Source organism: Rissa tridactyla, chromosome Z (assembly GCF_028500815.1).
Source record: "Rissa tridactyla isolate bRisTri1 chromosome Z, bRisTri1.patW.cur.20221130, whole genome shotgun sequence".
Lineage (NCBI taxonomy): Eukaryota > Metazoa > Chordata > Aves > Charadriiformes > Laridae > Rissa > Rissa tridactyla.
This window is the reverse complement of record NC_071497.1, coordinates 19,387,497-19,410,379: the sequence shown is the minus strand read 5'-3', so window position 1 is coordinate 19,410,379 and position 22,883 is coordinate 19,387,497. Positions and strand designations below refer to the sequence as shown.

The following is a 22,883-nucleotide window of genomic DNA, read 5'->3' as shown; positions in this document are numbered from 1 at the left end:
TAGTACCTACATTTTTCTTTGACATCAGCAAAATAGTTTGTTTCATAAAGAAAACTCTTCATATACATTGTAACACTGCAGTCACCAGCCATGATGCAAACAACTTTGATTAAACATTACAAATGATCTGAAGCTAGGACCATCTTTTTCTACTCTATTATCTATTTGTACAAGCCAAACCACAAAAACAAATTTTTGTCAGGTCATCATTAAAAGTTTTGACCTTAATTCTTATGTTCGCTAGAGGAATTGGAAAAAGGCTTGTAGCTTATATTGTGTGGGAGAAGATCAAGTACTGTACCCACTTACAAATAAATTGCTGATTACCAAGTTGCCTACAACCAGAGGCAGAAGATTGGATTCAGTTGCCTAAGATTAAATTATCCTGTTTCAGAAACTAGTCCTTGCAAATCCATGCGAGACTTTTTAAAAAGGCTTTTTTTTATATATATGTATACAAACACATACAAACATATGTAAATATAAACATATACACACATGCTTTCTTGGGATGATTAAAAATTTTCATCCATTTTCTTCCTCTCATCTCATTCTTGGAGACAGAGAATTAAGCTTATCTCCAAAACTAGACTAGGAAGAGAAAAGATGGTGCCATGTTCCCCCCACCCTTGAAAGCCAAGGGAGAGGTGGGTCATACATGAACTTCTAAGCTACTGCTACTTCAAAGTAGCTTCACAAGGCACTAGCTTCCCAATAAACTAGAATTAGATTCAGGGGGCAAGGATGGAGAAAAAATTCAACTCATTACTTTTGTAACAAGAAAATAACGCTCTTACAAACCAATCCTGTCATCCAAAGGGAGAAAGATGGAGATCCTTCAAAGACAGTAAAGGCGAGCTATTATTAAGAAAATGCTGGATAGCAGTTCTCCATAAAGTAAAAAATTAAAAAGGTACATAATTCATAAACTACATATTATAACTAGATGCTTTCTAGAAAGGTTCAAAATTGCAGCCTAAATAAGCTAAATTATTTGCACTCTGGTTCTTCGTACAGATTTTAAACAATAAAGAATAATACGGACGTAAACTGAAGAGAGATCTGTGTGTCAATACTGATGTAGAAGCTGTAAGAAGAGATTCTGTCCTTGCAACAGTGAACTGGAAATGCATTGATCAGTCCGGTCCATAAATAGATTCCTAGCCATTCACTGCTGAAATACTTTCAGCACCCTGCAAATACCTCTATAGCCTAACTCCTAATAGCAAACAACACCAACTGTCAGAATCAAAATGATTACACAGGTCTACTTAAGAAACGAAAAAATTTTAAAGCTTGATCTAAGTTTGATCATTTGATATATTTATCTGTGCTAATTTACACTTCAAGAACAGTTTGTCATTTAAATGCATGCAGAACTGCTGTTGTGCAGTCAAGATGACCTTGCAAATTTGCAGAAAAATTTTACAAGATTAACTGTGATATGTGATCCGCATGTGTAATTCACCATCTGTTAACACACAGCCAATGAACTCAAAAAAACTTTCTAGTTAACAGCAGCCAATGGAGACCCACATGCAATCTTTATGGCTACAAGGTACCAGAGACAGAGGAGAACGTTTCCTCATTTTCATTTATGTTCATTTATGTTAGTGAATGGTATTCACTGCCATTGCAGGTGTTCATCACTCAAACATTAAAAAGCATGAACAGAGAACGCCTGGGGATCACCATCGTAGACTTCACATGTAAACACGAACTGGTTTCCATGCAGAAGTCTCATCTCAAGATGGACACCAGAATGTAACTAAAGCACTCAGCAGCTCATAAGGCTTGTACTGATGAGCAGAAGGCTCACATTACCTCCTTACTAGGACAGACCTAAAGAAAGCAACAAAAAAAACCCTTAGGTGAGCCAATCTGTACCCAGACACGGTTCCTACTGTGTCTGTGAATAGCTTAAGCACGCTGTGGTATCCCAATGAATAAAGTTACCTGGTTGTTTTTGTTTGTTTGTTTTTGGGGTTTTTTGTTGGTTTTTTTTTTGTTTGTTTTTTTTTTTTGTTTGTTTTTTTACTGTGACAGAACAAATAAGAAAGACCTCTGTAAAAAGGACTTGAAACATCGTAGTGTCTAAAATACAAGATTTCTGATCCAGTTTACCTACATAAGAGAATGAAAAGCTGAGAATTCAAGAAAGCAAAACCATGTCCCAAAGCAGCTTTAAGCCTTTATGAATTGCTTGAAAGCGATGTCATTTTTCCAGATGACCTGAAAGTGATTTTTGTGGAAGCACTCAGTTGGTGCCACACACTAACATCTCAAAGCATGTTGATGACACACCCAGTAGCGTGAAGCCACAGCGAATAAATTACCTTTGCTTCCACCTTACTCATTTTAGTCAAATTCTTGCTATCTCCTCTACGCAGCCCTGTGTGTATCTGTATCTTCCTGTGCAGCCCTACATATCTTCTACAAACTCATATCTATGGTTACTATTTCACATTCACTGTGCTGCTTTCCACAAATAAAGACATGAAGCAATTGGCCATTTTACTATTCGCTCTTGTGTATTTGCTTTAACTTGCAAGTATCCATGCTCTCAAGGAGGTGCTTAACGTGACATTGACAGAACGTTACTAGAAACGCTGTTTTACGTACCTTCCCCTGTTGCATTGAACAGTCCACACATCCCACCTGAATGTTTCCATGTTTTGCTCCAGGAATTATCTGTAATCTTTCAAAGTCAGTCCCCAATACCACAATATCACATCCTGATGCATACGCCTAAAAAACAGAAAAGAAATAATAATTAAGTAAAGCTTAGCTATTTTTGGCATATCAGTGAAGTAAGAAACAGCATAGCCCGTGTACCCTATCCAAGTAGAACATTATGGAGAGAAGTATAGACGTATTTGCAGAGATCAAACAGATGTCTACCTTTTAAATCAAGCAACAGAAGTGGCAAATTACCATCCCTCCATGCTTAGAAATGCATCACAACACTTGCATAACAAACAGTGGTTCAAGATAGAAGAGGCAAAAAAGACTGGAGTTATGAAATCATCTAAGAGAAAGGAAAAAGCATGAAGAACAAAGTTCATGCAAAGTAGGAAAGAGTTACATATTTTCTAGACTGAGGACAGAGGCATTTAAAAATAAATTTTTGAAAAGGGGGAACAGAACTGAGGAGCTAAAATGATACAAAGCGTTTACTAAGGAATTTAGTAAAGTAAAAATGCAAGGGGGTAACAGAATGAAGCTTAGTTACCGAAAAGCAAAGCTGTGCTTTCAGACTTGTTGAGTCTCCTGTTATTTGCATTCCATTGATTAATTTGATTTTTTCTTAAACTTATATTGTCACTAAGTAATTTGATATATCTAGCACATTCACAAAGCCAACTGATTGAGTACTGCAATGTCAAAATTTCTTCCTATTTCTATGCAAGTTTTATTAGAAACTGAGCACAGAATAAAATGGAGAGAAAGACTGAACACTGAGGAAACTTGTGGAAACAATAGTGAGCAGAATCATTCAATAAGCGTAAGAATATAGCATTCAAGGATGAAAGTCCTAGAACAAGGAATGCACGTCTATTAAAATGTTAAAGCCAGGAAGCAGCAACAAAATTAAGAGCACAAAAAATAGTGTTCTGTTAGAGTGCAAGAGAACAGTAACAGGGCCAAAAAGCCATTTTAGTTGGCCAAAAGATTCAAGAACAGAACAGTCTCACAAAAGCCGCAAACAGAAGATTTCCGTATACTGATATAAATGATCATGCCTTACAACCAACCCTACCAATTTCTCATATATTAAGTAAAACCACTTTTGACTTGAAAGAAAAAAAGCAGTAATATTGCATGTTAGATTTACAAATTTGAAATCTGAGGATCATGTTTCCAGGCATTTCACATGAAAGAGTACTTTTAGCCAAGCCTGACCTAGACTAACATACCATTACATACATTGAAATAAATTTTAAAAATATGGATATTTTGGTCAAAAGACAATTTTCCCTACAAAGGGTTTGGTGATATTTCACAAAATAAACCTACCCAGAAGACTGTGATCAACATTCTCAGCCAATATTCAGCTATTCCTTTCCAACCAGCAGATGAGAAGCCATCCTTAAAATAACCGATAATTGAAAATTCTGTCCAGAATGCTTCTGCAGACTAAATATAGCCATATATTTGTTTATGATCACTTATTATTAGCCAGCTTTTTCAGCCCTTTCCTGACCTGTCCCCTCTTCAGCTTCAAGAAGAGGTTTAAGCAGTGTAATTCCTCCTGTCAAAAGAGCAGCATTTATTACAAATTGACATATTAAACCACAGGCTCCAAAGCCTCATTTAAAACTCATTCCAAAAGAGGAGATTGAGTCCTACTCTTTGTTCAAATGTTAAAGTGATTATTTTGATACCGCAATTACATGAACTTTGGACCTGTTCCTCACACAACATTTTTTTCTTTAGTTAAAAACCATCTCACCTGGTGACTCACCCTAGTCCACCAGGCAAAGGTTATTCAGAAGTACCATATATACAATTTTTCCCAGAGCCATTCTGTTGAATATAGCGTTCCACATGGAAGCAATTTTAAGGAAGGGGAAAAAAAAAAAAAAAGAAAAAGTGCTTCACTTTAAAGACAGAACATGGCTTTATTAAAATCGTCTTTAAAAGACTGAAGTGCCAAAAACTGTATGAAGACCACCTGCTCTTCTGTATGCCCCTCTAGGCCTCATCAGCACCTCACAGACTTACTAGAATAGATTTCTCCCATCTGGTTCTCTCCATTTCTAGCTTCACAGGCAAGCCTGAGATCACGTAGCGTCACAAAACCACAGTATTTCCACCACGGTGAGCAAGCACCAGCATATGCAGTAACACATACCATTAGCAGTCATCCTAAAGTTCATAAACTAACCATTTAAATGGGATCAAGAACTTGACCAGTTTTAACATACCGAAAAAAAAAAATAAAAATCACAGAATGGTTAGAGTTGGAAGGGACCTTGAAGATCATCTAGTTTCAACCCCCCCTGCCATGGGCAGGGACACCTCCCACTAGACCAGGCTGCTCAAATTCCCATCCAAACCTCCAGGGATGGGGCACCTACAACCTCTCTGGACAACCTGTTCCAGTGTCTCACCACCCTCATAGTGAAAAATTTACTCCTGATATCTAATCTGAACCTACTGTCTTCTAGTTTGAGGAAATTACCCCTCATCCTATCACCACATGCCCTTGTAAAAAGTCCCTCCCCATCTTTCCTGTAGGCCCCCTTTAGGTACTGGTAGGCCGCTATAATGTCTCCCCGGAGTTCTCTTCTCCCAGTTGAACAACCCCAACTCTCTCAGCTTGTCCTCATAGCAGAGGCGCTCCAGCCCTCTGATCGTTGTTGTGGCCCTCCTCTGGACCTGCTCCAACAGGTCGACGTCCTTCTTGAATCTTGAATCCTGAGTACACTTGGCATTTTGCACTGGTAGAACTCTAAAGTAACTATCAAATACTACACACTGGACCCTTTAGGAACTGCTACATTCATCAATGTATCAGGACGAAGGACTTAAAATAGTATCAGAACTCAGGCTATCTCCTGCTGATGCAGGCTGTGCTGGACAGCAGTAGCTCAAAGAGGTATGCAAACATCCTAGACTTGCTGTTTCATGAAAATGTTCCCTTTATGAATATAAATTCTTGTCCGAGAGTTATAGCTCCTCCTCCCTTTTGCTATATTTAAACATGGCTATTATTTTATGTTTAATACTCATTTCCTGCCCAACTTCATATGCTGTATGTTTAAAAAAAAAAAGAAAGGTTGTCAAATTGGGGATGAACTTTCTGAAGGGGAATTGGGGAATATCTTCTTATCCTAGCAGTTCTCAGTTCTAACAATTAATTAGAAGTGCACTTGCAAGAAACCAGACCAGGGTGGGGGTGAGAGAAGTGTTCTTTTAAAATCCGATCCTTGGAAGAAAAATATAGTCATCCCATCCTTACATTGTGGTAATTCTCCACATTACCTGAAAAAAAATTGCATTTGGGGAAAAAAGAATCACTTCTGACATCAGCCTATTCAGATGGATTACATCATACTTGTTCACATTGACTTCCCAATCCCCAATAAGCTGTAGAACCACTGACTAGCTCATAAGCCTGTAGAGCTGATCTGTCCTCAAAGAGGTAGGAAGGGGGGAAAAAAAAGCATTTTCAAAGAGTTTCCAAATATAACTACAGCCAAGCAGAAGGATGACGACTTGGAAGTTATTTTTGACGTTTAGTCAATGTTCGCCTGCAGGAGAACCACAATTTCAAAGACAAAAGGCATGGGATGCAGAGGGGAAGGAAGCTATATATTTCAGAGAAAAAAAGTGTCTGAATAGAAGGTACCTAAGGTGTCTGGCAATGAAACTGCAGCAGGCTCCCTTTCCTACTGTTGCCTACCATCCCAATCCCATTATGCTTCACACTGACCAGACACTTTGGAAGGGAAGCTTTAGGGTTCCCCACCTCCTAAGGTGTCCTTCCTTTGGTTTTTTGCCGTCCCCACTGCAACTCATCCATTAGACTGTCTCTGTGCAGCGAAGTCACATCCTCATACAAACTCCCTGGAACCCAGACTCCTGTTCTGAATGAAGTTTCTAAGCAGTAGTATCCCATGAAGACATTTTTCTAAAACAAGAGTACAAAACTAACTCCTGGACTAATTTTACAGTTACATTTTTTCACCTCAGAAAATTGCATGAGGTATTTCAGCATAGTATAACAGAAGTCAGTACTCAGGATTAAGGGATACTTTCTGTACCATAACAGTCTCTCAGATATAACAGAAATGAATTCTGCCCACCACTCAACTTTATCTGCCTTCTACTGCAAGACTTGTCCACAATAGTTCACATGTCACTCATTTTCATTTTGACAGAAGCTACTGAGATTGCATTTTTATGAGCTATTGAAACTAAGAAAAAAAGGTAATTCAAGTGTTCTATTAAGTGTAGGGCAAGAAGCAATTTCAGAGCATAAGCATTTCTCATATCTATACTCTTGTCTATATCACCTGGTCTTTGAGGGGGGAGGGGGCACAAAATGCTGCCATACAGTTCAACTAGGAAAGAATTCCTAAATAATTATTTTTAAAAAATAATAAAACCCTTAGATGCCATTTAAAGCAAGCAGAGCCTCTAAATCTGATTTTGGCAAGCCATAAAAGCCTTTCACCTTATGAATGTCCTAGAATATTTACAAGAAAGTTGTCTTTGCACAATGGGACAAGTAGATAATGTTGACATTATCATGTTCTTGGAATGTTTATTAAACAATGCTTTGTTCTTCTCTTACACGAATAAACAAGGTAGAACTAGTTCAAGCTGCATGAACACTAGCTGTTGACACAACAAAACAAACCTGAAATTAGGAAGTGAAAGATGATTCAGGCCTGTGAAAATAAATGTGATTTTGCATGTGGTACAGGGGTTTCACACAATTTCTACCCATTCTTTTAAACAGATTTCAGCTTTTACTTCTAAAATCATATTTCTTTGGAAAATATTAACAGATATGTTGACAATAACAGTGCTTTAAAAGCATGTCAGTTTTAATAGAAAGTAGTTCATATAATTGTCTATACTATTTCATTTCTTTCTAAACTGAAAGCCTGACATATACAACTCAGAGAATGGTATGGGCAAATTAGACTCCACTCTCAACAGAAGAAAAGCAAATGAACAGGGGTCTTGACCTCTTACTTAGCACAGCACCTCTAAAGTAGTTATTTCCCTTTATACTCAACCCTCTTTATATATTTCTTCTATGTACTGCCATACAAAGTTTTTGCTATAGTTTCTGCTACAGCTACATAAGGAGTGACACGTTATCTTGCACAAACTTTATTTAACCTACATCTCTTAAATGAAGGGCACAAGTACACACACCATAAATTGCCCTATTATCCACAGGTGAACGTGGTAGTATGTGTGTGCACACATTTGCATTTATAAAGTAATATATATATATAACACATGCAATATATGGGATGAACATACACACTAGAAAGATAATGCAAAACTCCGTGCTGGCCCGAGGTCATACAGAACCACCCAGCCGAAGCAGGCCAAGGGACTACACTTAACAGTTCACGGTAACTTTTCTGGAAATGTTCTCTTCCCACTATAACTATACTGGAAGCTTACTGGTTCAACAACCCACACTATCTTTTGCTTCTTTTGTTTTGCAACTGATTCAGTTACTGTATCCGAGGTAATCCTCAAGCCAGGTCGAGGCCATTTTTACCACTGATGGGTCTCAAGGGTTCTTATGTCCCTTGCAAATGAAATGAAGCAAGCCCCGAAGGTCAGGATGCCAAGGCTCACAACCAAATTGACCAAATAAAAGATTTTATCGGAATTCTATAATAGCTGAATAACATTTCTACCACTTGTTTGAAAGTGGAAGTTTACAACAGGTATTTTTATGACCTCTACAACCATTATACCTTAGGGAAGATTCATTTCCCCGTTTAAGAAAAAAAAAAAACGCGCTATTTCAAGGAAAAGCACTGTTGACTATGAATCAAAACTTATTAACAAAAAAATAGAAAAACCTGTGTTTTTTAAATACAGCTGTTTCTTCTGCTGGATTGAGCACATAAACATAATACATTCTCAGTCTGCAAGGGCTAAATACTGCTTAAATGCAACACAAATAGGCACAGGCAGAAGAGGAATATTTCCTTATGTCTTACTCCTTTTATTCCCCCCACCCTGTTCAGTTCCTCTTCTAAGAAAAATACACCACAAAAGTCATTCTTATGAAAAGTAAAGATAAAAAGTAAAGGCAAATAAATTTATTAAGTGGGTGATACTGCAGTAACTTCTGTATTTCTCTCCTTTGCACAGAATGGTCAAAATAAAAAAGAACAGTCACCATGAATCACGTGGTACCTTTCTGAATTACTCTATTAAAAAAAAAGATATCTGATCCACGCAAACTTACATTTGCACTATTATTTTAGCATGGTCTCTCCCCACCCCCCTTATCAAAACTTACTCTGGTCTAAGTATTACATCTAAATATTTTATTTAAAAAAAAATATTTCTTTCATTACAAAGATTAATTAAATTTAATAAATATTCTTTCATCATCCTTGGAAAAAACTCCAACCTTCTAATCTATCAAAAGTACTTGAACTAATATACTTCTTTAAGTGGCAAATTGATTGGCCATGCACTTAGAACCAAATCTCAGTGAAACTGCACTTTCCATTGAAATATAAAGAGGTCTTATCCTTTTTTTTTTTTTTTAGATTAATTCAGTTCAAAAAACAATTCATTTCTTAGTTCAGAATAGGCTAACTGGAACACAGAGGAAAAAAAAAAAGAAGTATCAAAAAGGTTTCCTTTCCTTTTTCTAAATCATAATCAAGAAGCAGGAGTAGACGGTGTAACTTCTTGGGTGACTCTTGCGAACAGTCAGTTAATTTTCTTGACTATAGATATGCATGGAATTCTAAATATAAAGAAAATGTTAAGTATTTTCTAGACAGAGAAGTAACAATTTTATTGAGCCACAGAATCTATTTTTATTTATAAAAAAATTACAAAGCTGGAAATCTTTATATCAAAGAATTTTACAAAGATGGAAACCTTTACATCACAACCCAGTATCTTCAGAAAATTCAGTGTGGTCTTGACCAAACTGATCCAAAAAAACCACATTTTCCAAGTGCTTTTCAACTTAACATTTGAAGTTCACAGTTTTGTCAATCATGCAAAGTAAGTCCCAAGTCCAGGGTGAATTTAGTTACACACAGAGAGGAAATCTGTCCAGAAAAGATTCTGGTTGCATTGAAAGAAACCATGCAATTTATCTTTCTCTCCCAAATTTTCACCCTTACAAACAAGCGCTCTTTTGTGACTTCCATTACCAGTCTTGGCACTTGTGCTTGTAAAGTTGCTATTGCTCACAGTGATTATTGTTTTTTCCTCCTCTTCTGATACTTGGAAAAAAACAAAAGGAAAAAAATATTACAGAAGTAGAACTGAACAAGTAAAAATGCAAAAAACCAACCAATCACAGAAGTTGTATCAATGCTCATTACCGAATAACTTAAAATACAATTTTCGTAATAACTAGTAGAACAGTATCCAATGTGATATGTCCATGAACTCATTAAACAAATGCTTTTTTACTAAATATTTCAGAGGTGAAAACAACAAAAGAAAGCAAAGGATGTACTCCCCTGTGGGCAAGTACATGAAAAATAATTAGATTTCAAGAGAAGCACACTGACAGTAAGCAATTAAATTCTGACTTCTGAGGGCCGAATTCTCATTCATTTTGTGTACCATGTGTTATTACTGCCTGCTTTCAGTGGATAAATAACAGGCATGCTTCTTATGGTATCTTGATGCTTATGAGTCTTTTTCTATATATAAATAAGAGACGTGCCAAAAACTCTATCAATGTTCTCTCCAAGGAAGCTCATGCTCCAGTTCACACTTCACATCCTAGAAAAAGAAGGCCTGAACAACAAACCTGCACGCGACTAGGACAAGTACCTCAAATACCATCTTAAAACAGAACTGCACATGTTCAAAAAGGTGCATGCAATTCAGTGGGTACAGGCACTTTTCAACTAGTTTCACTTCCAATTTTTCAGAGTTTAGGAGAAGAATCTGTTATTTTTACCTTAGAACTGTAATATTTTGAAACTTTTCACCTTAAGTATTCAGTACAGCATATCAGACAATACTCCGAACAACGCCATATCCAAAAAAATCAAGGTATTAAAGACAAAGTTCTTTGGCCAGACAAAGGTAACTCACCCCACCTGCACAGTACATAACCCTGAAATATCAGCTTCTATATAGAAGTTCTCAGCCATGAAAACTGGAAACAGAAGGTTGCTGAGATACGTTTTATTCCCATTTCTAAGATATCATTCAAGAGCATTTATACTTATTAATGCTTATATAATGACTTCAGATATGGGAAAATTGTCCATTTTTCTTGTTGGATTTTCTGAAGGTTAAGTCCACCATTGCTTTCCAAAAAGGCAGAAATCAGTTTCAGTACCTTTCACTTAATCCTTCTGAGCAACCTCATGAACTCAAAAAAGCATTATAAAATGAGTAACAGCAACACCAACAAAGAAAAAACCCACAACAAAACTAAACCAAACCAAAACTAACACCAAACCTGAAGCAGTCCAGGATATTTCCGCTCCCCGTTTTAAATCTGAGGAAAAGAAATCCATTAATAACCTTCTTGGTAAAAGCAAGATGAATTCGTCCGTAGGAAACATTGTTACTATATTTATGTCAAGACAGCTCTTGCAAAAAAGAGATCATAGAAACAGTTACTGAAAAGTGCACTTCCCAATCATTCCTTTCTCCCCAAAGAGAGATTCTTACTCTTCTCATCCATTGGGGAGCTCTAACACTTTTGATAAGTTAGGCTGTAACAAGCAGAGAACACCTTGGTGACACTGATAACTCGATTTCCCTCAAAAAATAATGATATTAAAATGTGAAACTTACGAGAACACACTTCAAAAGCTTACTAGCATTTTCCTGTAAAGCAAACCTCCTTGTCTCTTACCAAATGGTTTCCCATCACTGGTGGGTCTTTAATATTTCTGGGTATGTAAAATCAGAAAGTTAGGCACAGTTGGAATTTGAAGTCCCAATCGCTGTTGTTTAAGAAACCTTCCAACATGAACTTCTTCAGAGGAATTTTTTGTTGGAAGCAAGGACATCACAGGACAAGACTGCAGATAAAGGGACTTTGCAAAGCCAGCCTAGCTCTGGGGAAGCAGCTCTGGGGTGGTGCTTCATTCTGAACGCTGCCTGTTCCCCACCTTTCCAAGCACTAAGGGAAGCAACGAGGAGCCAGCTGAATACAACTGCGTACACCAGACGGGACAGAAAAAAATAAGTTTCTTAATTTTTGCATTTCTATCATTCCCCTATAAACTTAAAACCAGGCTATGCTGTCACTACGGGCGGCCAGAAAAGGTAAGGTTAAAAATACTCAAACACGGTGCACTGAGAAACTTTACTGTGTCTTATTTCATTCCTCTTCAACCAAAAACGCAAGGCAGGAAGGGTATATTTCTGAGGGAGGGTGGGAAGAAAGGCAGGACAACAGAAGTCTGTTTACAAAACAAAAGTGAAAGGGAGGAAAACAAACACTAATAAAAGGCTTTAGCCTTTACGACATACTGCGAGTGTTTTTTCTCCACTCCAAGTATAAACACCGACAGGGAATTCAAAAATGGTTCTAAAAATCTTAACGCTAAGGCACGGTGTTTCAAGATCCTCTTCAACTATGACCAGGAAAGGTTTTAATCACACCTCGGACCGAAGGCGAGCGCTGAAATTCCCGTCCGCAGCCCGCCGCGCGTCCCGCCTGACGTTTATGTAATCTTTTACCAAAGCCACCATATTCCTGCGTTGGGCAAACCCGGCTGCCAGCGCCGCCCGCCTCCGCCGTTCCCCGCCGACCACCGCGCTCGCCCCCGGGGCCCCCTCCCTCCCTGCCTCGCTCCGAATACCGCCCGCACCGGCCCGGCCGGCCCCCGGCACCTCGGGGCTGGCGAACCACCGCCTCCCCGGGAAAGTTCTGCACGGACCCCGGGCCGCGGGCGGGCCGCGGGCAGGTGCGCCGCAGGCCTTTCAGGGAAGCCCTCCCCCGGCGGCGACCAGTGCCGCTACCAGCCCTGCTCCAGGAGTCGGCGGCCGCCGCCGCGCCTGACGCAGCCGCTTTAAGCGCCGGGGAGCCCGGCGCAGGGGCCCGGCGGCGGACTCACCGTGAAGGGCTGGTCATGCAGGCTCCCCACGGAGAAGCAGTTGTCCCCGGGGTTCACCGCCCCCGTCAGCACCTGGTGCAGGTTCATGGCGAGGAGGTGTAGGGGAGGCGCCGCCGGCCCCTGCCGCTCGGCCGCCCCACGTCCCGCGGGCGGCAGAGGAGGAGGCGGCGGCGGCGGCGGCGGCGGCACATACTGCGGGGCGGGGCGGGGCCGGGCCGGGCCGGGCCGGGCCGGGGGGGGCGGGGCACGGAGGTGCAGCGCCCCCTGCCGGCGACCTCCGCCGCCCGCCCAGCGGCCGCGCCGCGAACTCTCGCGAGAGCCGGGCTGCGACCGCCTCCCCCCTCCCCCCCCGGCGCCTGGCCCCTTCCGAGGCCCCTCAGGGCCACTGGGGTGGGCGGTGGGGGGCGGGGGCGGGGTTTGAGGTGGTGAGTTTAACTTTTTTGTGGGAAATGCAGCCTCGGCCGGCTGGCAAAGGCGGTCGGTGTGGCTGACCCAGGAGGGGCACTCGACGCTTGCCAAGCCTGCTGCCGGGCCTTCCGCTTTGCTGGGGCGGACACGGGAGTCGGTAACCTTGGCAAGAGTCAGTAACCCCAAACGCAGCGCCTTATAGCCCACGTAATTACACAAACGGGGGGACTCGGCCACAGCCGTTCCATAGGCCGTTACAAGAGGGAGCATCTAGCAATGGCAGACGTGGTTCCCTGAGACTTGGGAAACGAAGAAGACATTTTCCTCGGACACCAGATTAGCTGTAGGCAACCGTTTTTTTCACCTTCCTCGTAACATGATAAAAAAGAAAACTGGAGCTATCTAGGATGGATGTTGCTTTACGTGCCATTTAAGAGCGGGATTAGTGGAGGCCGGTTTGGCCCCACGAGATAAGTCAGGCCCAAGAGCGACACACGGTGTAACCTGCACGTTCAGATGACAGGAGGGTCCTCAGATCAGCCCGACCAGGGAACGGGTCCAGCGGAGGGCCACGAAGATGATCAGAGGGCGGGAGCACCTCTGCTGTGGACAGGCTGGGAGGGTTGGGGTTGTTCCGCCTGGAGAAGAGAAGGCTCCGAGGAGACCTTATAGCAGCCTTCCAGTACCTAAAGGGGGGCTACAGGAAGGATGGGGAGGGGCTCTTTATCAGGGAATGTAACGATAGGACACGGGGCAACGGCCTCAAACTGAAAGCGGGTAGATTTAGATTGGATATCAGGAAGAAATTTTTTACTGTGAGGATGGTGAGACACTGGAACTGGTTGCCCAGAGAAGCTGTGGATGCCCCATCCCTGGAAGCGTTCAAGGCCAGGCTGGATGGGGCTTGGAGCAGCCTGGTCTAGTGGGAGGTGTCCCTGCCCAGGGCAGGGGGTTGCAACTAGATGGTCTTTAAGGTCCCTTCCAACCTGAACCATTCTGTGATTCTGTGATTCTGTGTAACTTCAAAATGGCCTGGAAGATGGAGGTATCTCCCAATTATGAGACATCATGGCCATTCTCTGTGCTACACTGAAAGCACTTTATGTCTTGTTATTAATATTTCTTTCCACTGTAACTAGTTTTTAGTATTCCATCGATTTCTCATAGAAACTTCAGCATTACTTGTGTTTTCCTTTGTAAATTACAGCTCCAACATCAGTTTTCATTCTTGCCGCTACATTATCCCAGTATCAAATATTAGACCCTCTTTCTGCCCACTATCTGTTTCAAGAAATAATACAAAATCAAAATCATTTCATGATGTATAGGCATAACTTTGTGTATTACATCCCACAAAATTTATAAGGTGAACTACATATCTGTACACGGCAATGCCTTTTCATCCTGTGTTACTTGTCCAGTCCTCGTGTAAGCAAGGCCAACCTTTTGGGCATGGTTTCTCACACATTATTTTAATAAATATAAGCCTAGCATCCTTTGAAAAGCAGGTTGAAAAGCATCTCACCATAACACTGGTTGCTGCAACAATTCATGTAAATGAAAGAAAGATTTCTCCTATTTTCTAAAGCCTTTCTGATGTGGGAAAAGTTCATCAGATTTGTCACTGTGTGTATATAGACATTCCTTCAAAGAGCCATGGTTTTCTTATGCTGGTTATAAGCTCCTACCACCCTAATCACTTTTGTTTTGCAAAGTATTAAAAAGCTTATGAAATTATCCTATCAATGAATGGTGATCTTACCCTTGCCAGGAATGCCGATCACTGATAAGTGATCTTATCCTTCTGCCAGCTGCAGAATCTCATAAAGGAACCTTAGTGGATTTTTAAAAAATATTTTCATTGGTTTCTAACTAAGAAAGTGAATTATCACTGAAAACAGTAAGAGGCCCTTACTTATGATTTTCAGCATGGATGTCTGCTTCTGGGTTCAGACTGTGAACCACTCTGGCTTTGGTTGCAGCCAGCTGATACTTCTTCCCACAAGGACTGCTCTGGAATACACTGGACAAAAATGGTCAGAGAACCTGCAGAACTAGATTGATTCTTCAAGTCTTATTCACTCCACAGGTGTAAAGTACATATGATTTGCAGTACGACAAGATAGCAGACTAACAGTAGGCAGCAATCCCAGACACCAGTCTGAGGAAGGTGAAGAATTGAGGAAGAAGAGGGAACTCAGGACACCAAGTAAAAGAATGAAAGGAAGAGTTTTACTGATAAATGCTTTTTAATCTACATCTAATTACAACACAATATATGTTTACAACTGACACACTCTAACATGCTGATATGGTAAGAAAATACGGAACTTGCATTTCCTTCCTAACTAGATTTGGTCTTACTCTTCAGATTAACATGTTTGGCTTACTTCATAAGAGAAAGGACATTACCTTTTATTCTGTCCTCTGTAGATAGAGAAAGAGCCTATGTAATGACATGCCAGGCACATGCACCTGTATCCACGGGGCACTACTTTCCCCTTCCCGCATCTGCTGTCAGCAGTGAGCTGTAGTGCGGGAGCTCTCAATCCTTGCTGCTGATTCTTAACACTGCTGCTGTGCCTCTTCCACTTCTCATCCAGGGGGACGGCACGGGCAGCCACCAGAAGGGGGACCTGGGCACACATCCCTCACTTTGGTGCCCATTCTCACTTATCTTGCAACATCTGTGAATTGAGCTACAGACAAATTATGCGCTGTACGTTTTGTTATAATATCAAAGTGAATGCACTGTTGGACACTGACACATTTCAGCTCTGGCCTATGCAATTTCATACTGCAGGCATTTAAAAAAAAAAGCTTAAAATGATTCAATGGAATTAAAAGTATATTTATACTTCTATATTTATACTTTATGTATTGTTGACAAAAACATATGTTGGTTTTGCTCAGAATTTCAAAACTTGACAGTTATTGGAAGATTAAAAAAAAATCTCAGAAAGCTAATAACCACCTGTTATGGTGGTTATTAAATTGTTTCCTGTGCTTTTTGTTCATTTTGCAGATTTTTCTCACCTTCTCAGTAAACAGTTTTTCCCCAAAAGCCCTTTGTTTCACCTTTCACTCAGAAGTATCTAAAAAACAGAAAACGCATTGAGTTTGCCCTATGAGATTACAAAATACCATCGCAAGCTCCTTTCCATTGTTTTGACCCCTAACATCAGTAAATCTTCTTTCTTTGAGTCTTTCAGGAACTGTAATTCTTCTCACAAGCTGATGACTTGTGTCATTCACAAGCGCTGCTGAACATGATCACTCAGTCCCTGCCTTTGTCTTTTTAAAGGGGCACTATACAAAATATTCTCAATATCAGAATAGAAGAAGACAAGAAAGACTATCACTTCCCAATATTTTAGCATATAGTGGCTGTGGCTGTTCTGAAAGTCTGCCAGAATTTCAGCATTTTTGCGTGCATAGAAGCGCTTGGAAGTGACTGATTTACTGCTTTTTGGTTACTGACCAAAGCATTACTTTTTCAATAACAAGGCCTTTGAATGCTCCAAAAAGCAATACCAAGTACATACATATGCTTTTTTTCATTAGTAAATCCTGCTTTTACTTCCCTAATAATGTCGGAGGAAAGTCCAAATGAGAATTTTAAATTATGCTCCCACAAGTCTCTTCTAAATTCAAAATTGCACCTCTGCAAAGCAAATCCATATTAACAATATTCTTCAGTGTAATGCAGTAGAAAATTGATGTATATTTGTAAATTATTTCACTTGCACAAGTACAATGACATACTTTGTGTTCTTTCTGTACAATAAACATCCATGAGTCACTCATTAACAGCAGTGAGCTCGCTTAGGTCAATGATATACAAGCAGCTTTGAAAGAAGCTGTCATTTTAAGTGGCTTGTTTAGAGTTTGTCTACAGTGCTAGAAAACTTTGGTTTCTTCCCTGATTTCTTAATAATAACCTACAGGCAGGTAACATTTTTTTTTCCTCTGAAATAATTTATCGTACGGAATTAATTATATTTTAACTTGCTTCTTATGAAAACAATGCACAATGCGCTGCAGCCAGGAACAACTGTTCCACCTCATATACTCCTCGACCTTGGCTTTGTTGACCTTGATCTTTCTGCAGGGTCTCTTTGGTTTGTGAATACCCATGGCAAAAGTCTGACCTCAGTGAGGTCAAGAGAAAAAAACCCTTACTGATCTCCCCAAGACCTGGAGTTCCCCTTCTGTACATACACTGGGAATTACTTGAGGAAGTACTCGCTTCTCTTCTTGAGCTTTTACAACTTTTAGCAGTGTAAAAAGAGTCAAAACACAGCGTGGCATCTTGGAGAAACATGAAATGCATAAATACATAAACATTGTCACTTAGCGTCCTAAACAGTTGACCACTTTGTGAAGCCTTTCTTTGCAAAATGCTTGCTTTGTTCATGTCTTCAGTACCCCGTGTTTTATAGCTGTCGCCTGCAGGTTGGAGTGATATTTGCTTCTTTTTTTTGTACTGTTTTCATTTGGTGAAAGACATTTTGTAACAGCTCATGTTGCTGTCACATCTCTTAATATTTACAGTGCAGTACATTTTCTTTCACTTCAGTGGTCTGATATAACCTTTTACTTGGTGAAGGAGATATATCCTGACTGGTATCCTTTCTTACAAGAAATTAGTAAAGATGTTTTCACTTATTCATCTTTTATTTGGCTTTTGGTAATACTTCCATTTTATAAGATCGGAGTATCTTCGGTAGTTATTTCCAAGGTAAAAGCCAACCATTATTAGATACTTCAGGCTTGCAAATTAACAGTTAGCAATTAACAAGCTTTTAAAATTTCTATTCATATTCAGAGTTTCACATTCACTTCACAGACTGAGATTAAATCTGCTTTTGAAGAAAATCATGAAAGGGCTGTTGGATAATACATTTACTGTCCACTCTTTCCCTGCGTATTTATAAAATATTTTGTGATCACTAGTAATTTTGAAAATGCAAATTGGGATTTTTTTTTCTTTGCATTATTTACCAATCCCTGTATCAGTAAACTTAGTTTGTGCTCATCAGTTCATCTAGACCCAAAGAGCTTGGTGGGAAGACTGGGCCAGGCCATTTGCCCCTGCCTCCTGTTCAGTTTACTTATCCCTGAGCTCCAGACAGCGGTGCTCCAGGCTTGGCCGTCTGTGGAGATGGTGTGTATTTAACTCCTTCCCTCCAGGGACCAGCAGGATTCGGGCCAGCCAAGGGCAGGGCTGCGAGCGGGGGCCGAGGACACCTGAGGGTGCTGAGCTGGAGTTCATCTTTTGAGCGAGGGTGGCAGGGTGGCCCTGGAGAGGTTTCTCACGGCTGCTGCCAGGCCACGGGGCTGCACCACAGCAGGGCTGTGACAGCCAGGCAGGCTGCTTCGGCGTGCAGCCGCTGTGCAATATACCTGCTGGTGGACTCTGCAGCGTGTGGTTGAGAGTGATCTTGCATGGCATGTAGGAATCCTGTCTTACTGCAAATGCTACGCAGTGCCAATTTCCAAATGCATCAGTCAGTTTTCAAATGTCATCAGTCTCATTGTGCACAGGGTACTTTTTGTGCCGCAGTGCAGTAGTTAGTATCCTGGAAATGACTGAGCCAGGCTTTCTCCACCCATACAAAGATCATAGAATCACAAAATGGCTAAGGTTGGAAGGGACCTTAAAGATCATCTCGTTCCAACCCCCTGCCATGGGCAGGGACACCTCCCACTAGACCAGGTGACCTCAAAGCCCCATCCAGTCTGGCCTTTAACACTTCCAGGGATGGCACATCCACAACAGGCTAGTTCAAAATAAAGTTCACCTAAGATTTGATTATTTAGTTGCACAGTCATTTAGGGTTTTTTTCTTTTTTTTTCTTTTCTTTTTTTTCCACCTAAGACAGCAACCCTGTTTCTTGTCACATTCTCAACAATGACTGGGTAAGGCCAGTGGTGATCTGGCTGCTTCCAACTCACTTGGGAATTAGCATGATGCCCTTTTAGTTGGTCTGTTCTTTCTGTAGACCCGGGAGACTCCATCTGGCCTTGGTGAAGTTCTGACAGCTCACCTGCTGGCATTGAACTCTGATTAGGCTGCCCGTGTATAGTCTGTTACTTGAAATTCACATTAAAGGGTATTGAAATATGCATTATGCAGTATGATTTACTAGAATATATTTGTCCTTTTTATGTAAACCCTAAATTATTCAGTAAGTCTATTCTTCTTTCAGAGCTACTGTCAATTTCAGGTTGAGTATAATACCAAATATTTATTTTTTAGTTTACAGTGAAATATTAAATGATATGTAAATAAATATACAGACTCCACATTCACTTAATAAATATTCTATTCATACTGCCAGTCTTTTCTAATGAAGAGTATTCTATTATATATTTTGAACTTTCATGTATGTTTTCCATATCATATTTAAAAGGGTGACACCCTTTAGAGCTGTCCCTAACAAACTTGTCTGAGGTATAATGCAATCACTTTACTGTTCTTTTCATGTTTATATCAAGGGTTTGGATATATGTTTCCAAATTCAGTATCAGCATATCTCCACAAATCTATCACATACTTATGTTTACATATAGACCTTTAAAATGGTTTAAGATGCTCAAGGGCTAGCCTGAAAAAAGAGATTTTATGCTATTTTTTCAACCTTTTACCTCTTTAAGGTTCTTTATGGTTAGATTTTATCCTCATGGGAGGGTGGCGTGAGATTGTGACAGAGGATGGGTCATTAACCCGTACCTATAGACAGATTTAAGCAGTTGGCCATTCAAGTACTGGGAAAGAAAAATATGAAACACACCAGCCTATTGTTCTCTCCTGTTGCAGTGTAACTCAAACATAAATCATTTTCCCCTCAAATGCACACAGCCCCTCTTACCTCACAGCCACTTCATGCGGTAGTCTCAGACGTTCTGTTCTCTTGCCAGCAGTTTTAGTGGTACACATGGAAAGCTCAGGAGTTGTTTCTTTTTCTGCTTGCTACATTTCAGTAACGGATATGGTGTTCATATACACATATGCAAGGTGCCTGACCAGTTAGGCCTACTTGCTTTTTTAGTATTAATATTACCTTCTTTATATTGTTTTTATCCCCCAAAGCAGAGCAGAGAGAGCAAGAGCAATAAAATCAAGGAGAGCTCATCTTTGTGTTGCTGCAAATTCCTTCCACCATTTGATGGCATATTCATAGCACTGTAGAAACATGAAAAAAAATGGATCTCAGACTAATAAAACACTAGCATTTCAGCCTGGTGGTATACTTGCATTTGGCTGCTATACGCTCAGTAGAAAATGGCATTTCAGTTACTGATTTGGAGTGGAACTAACCACACTTAACAAGGCCATCTTTCTCATCACTTGATCACATGTATGTCATTTGTTTTACTTTAACTGGTAGTAAAGTGTTTGTGTTTTTACAGGAGAGAATGGTATTGAAACATCCTCCATTTTATAAATAATAAATTCTAAGATTTTTTACCAAAGTTGTTGACAGGATCTAAAATTTACACATTAACATTTTAACACATATTAAAGGCTGGTGGGTTGTCCATCAGTACTAGACTTCATCTGTTTTGCAACTAAAGAAAACAAGGTTTTGAACAGATTTTTTTTAAAATTCCTTGTTTAAATTTTGCTGTAAGTGTAAAGCGTCACTGTGTTTTATGAAGACTGTGACTTTCCTGAAACAGCATGTGGTTTTGTGATGTAAACTGTTTAATCTGCCAAGAGTGATAACGCTTTCTCATGAGTCTTCCTCCACCACATATTGTACACTCTACCTCAATGGACTGATTTTATTTACTGCTGAGTCAATATTTACCACTGTGCTACTGCCTGCAGTAGTTTTAATCCCTGTCTGAGCAACTGAATGGTACCAGGAGCTTTTTAAAGCATTTAGGCCTTAATCCTGTTATATTCAATGAGTTTCTAGTGAAAGTTAAGGGTGCTCAACACCCCAAAGCGCTAGAATAAAAGTCTGATTGCAGAAACCATGTGTTAACAGAGCAGCTCTAAGAAATATCATGTATTCTTCCATTTAAAGTTTGATTCTTCTTGTGGTATAATATATTCTTTGTTTGCATGTGAATTTTAATATTTCGTTGCAGAGACTCATCAGGAAATATTTTCGCTGAATAAACGATTTAATTTCACAGATGAGAGTTGCCATGGGCAACCGCAGCGTTTCCTGTCTGTCCTAGCTCCCATTAGCAGGTAGAATGGCAAAAGTGCATTTAAATGTAACGTGTAGGGGAAAAAAAGGGACTACGCAGAATAACTATGGCAGAGAATTACCTCAGGTGTTTTGATAAGATAAAGTGCTATTTGATGTTGCTGATATCGTACATTGATAGCTGTTTGGTGGAGCAGGCAGCAGCATCACTGAAAGGGGGAAGATAAACTGTCACATTTACTGGGGCAGACGCCAGAGGCAGAGGCAGACGCAGCTGCCTGTGTGGCAGCTTATGTGGGAACAACAGCAGGAAGGTTTTCCTGGCATATACGGATGGTGGATGAGAAGGAAGCTCATCATGTTTTATTTGCTTGGGCCTTGGTTTTTACTGTTTATTGCTTGTATTGCAATAGTCCTGTAGGACTTAGCCAGGCAATGGGGAAATATTGTGCGAGGCAGGGCCTGTATAAAACCTGGAAGGTCCATTTTCCACAGTGTTGTTCTACCCCTACAAAGCAAGTAATAAGGTATTTTCCATGCATGTGTGAACAGAAGGGATCCTGTTGTACCAGAAACGCACACCTGAGACGGAACCAAACCTAAGAGAGTGAAATGAAATAACAACAGCCAACAAGAAGCAGTGTCCTGCTCTGCTTTGATACACTAAATCCCTTTGTATATACAGACTTAGATCCAGGCAAGCTGTTTCAGTCTTTTTTTCCAGACTAGGCATATTTTTTGTAAGGACTTTACTCTGACAGGTTTTCAGGAAATCATTTAAAAACAGAAAATCTGCTTGAACCACTCAAAATGCCAACAGGGCAAATAAAAAACATCTGTGCAGAGCTTTATTCAATAAATACAGTTAACTGACATGTAAAAAAATGTTAACTGGTTGGGGTAGACAGCTGTATTGTAGAGATGATGCCCTTAAACACATTTTGGAGGAAATGAAATAAATTTCTCTTTTGTAATTCCAGTGTCTTAATCTGTATGTTAACTGCTGAACTTCCATTGCAAAGGCCACTGAAATTCAGTGGCACTGATAAATAAGGCATAGTGCTTTGTCAATACCAATGTCTACAAGGAATTTTTGTTTGACATTTACATCAAGTATATTATCTCTATTTTTTGGGGGGGGCTTTGCAAAGAAAAAGGTAGCAAATACAGTCACAAGGCAAAGGAGAAGCCTGATACACATTTTATGTTTGCTTTTACAGCTTACTTTGTCTTCTTCTTAAATAAAAATAGAAAGACTCAGCCTCACCTCAGGAGGAGAGAGAAGTAAGATTGATAGTAATCAGAAATAATCTATAATTACATCCTGTGTTTAAATATACCAGTCCAGAGAGGAAAACAACAAAAATAAATAAATAATCAGCACTGAAAATCCCAATAGTGGCAGTTCAATCTAGGAAATTGTTTCCTGCTCTTGACTGCCACGTAAGTATTAAATAGGCCTGTTTACCTTTTTGGGAGTATGTGTGTACATATGTGTGCGTCCACATGTGTGTGTTTTTGTGTGCAGGAAAGA

General features: G+C 40.1%; 1 protein-coding gene and 1 long non-coding RNA gene across 7 annotated transcripts in view; both read right to left on the bottom strand.

Annotated features, from left to right (window-relative positions):
* DMXL1 (Dmx like 1) overlaps window positions 1–12,977 on the bottom strand; it is an 84,643-nt gene extending 71,666 nt beyond the window's left edge. For all 6 annotated transcript variants that reach the window (XM_054186658.1, XM_054186661.1, XM_054186659.1 and 3 more), the window contains exons 1-2: window positions 12,774–12,977; window positions 2,623–2,748 (exon numbers count right to left, since the gene is read on the bottom strand). In XM_054186658.1, the coding sequence (XP_054042633.1) occupies window positions 2,623–2,748; window positions 12,774–12,860 (213 nt within the window). In that variant the 5' untranslated portion in view covers window positions 12,861–12,977. The remainder of the gene's footprint in view (window positions 1–2,622; window positions 2,749–12,773) is intronic.
* LOC128902920 (uncharacterized) lies at window positions 7,836–12,503 on the bottom strand. Its single transcript, XR_008463912.1, has 3 exons — window positions 12,187–12,503; window positions 11,564–11,867; window positions 7,836–9,959 (listed from the first exon to the last, which is right to left on the bottom strand). It is a non-coding gene; the product is annotated as an uncharacterized LOC128902920 (long non-coding RNA).
* Window positions 12,978–22,883: the final 9,906 nt, after the last annotated feature.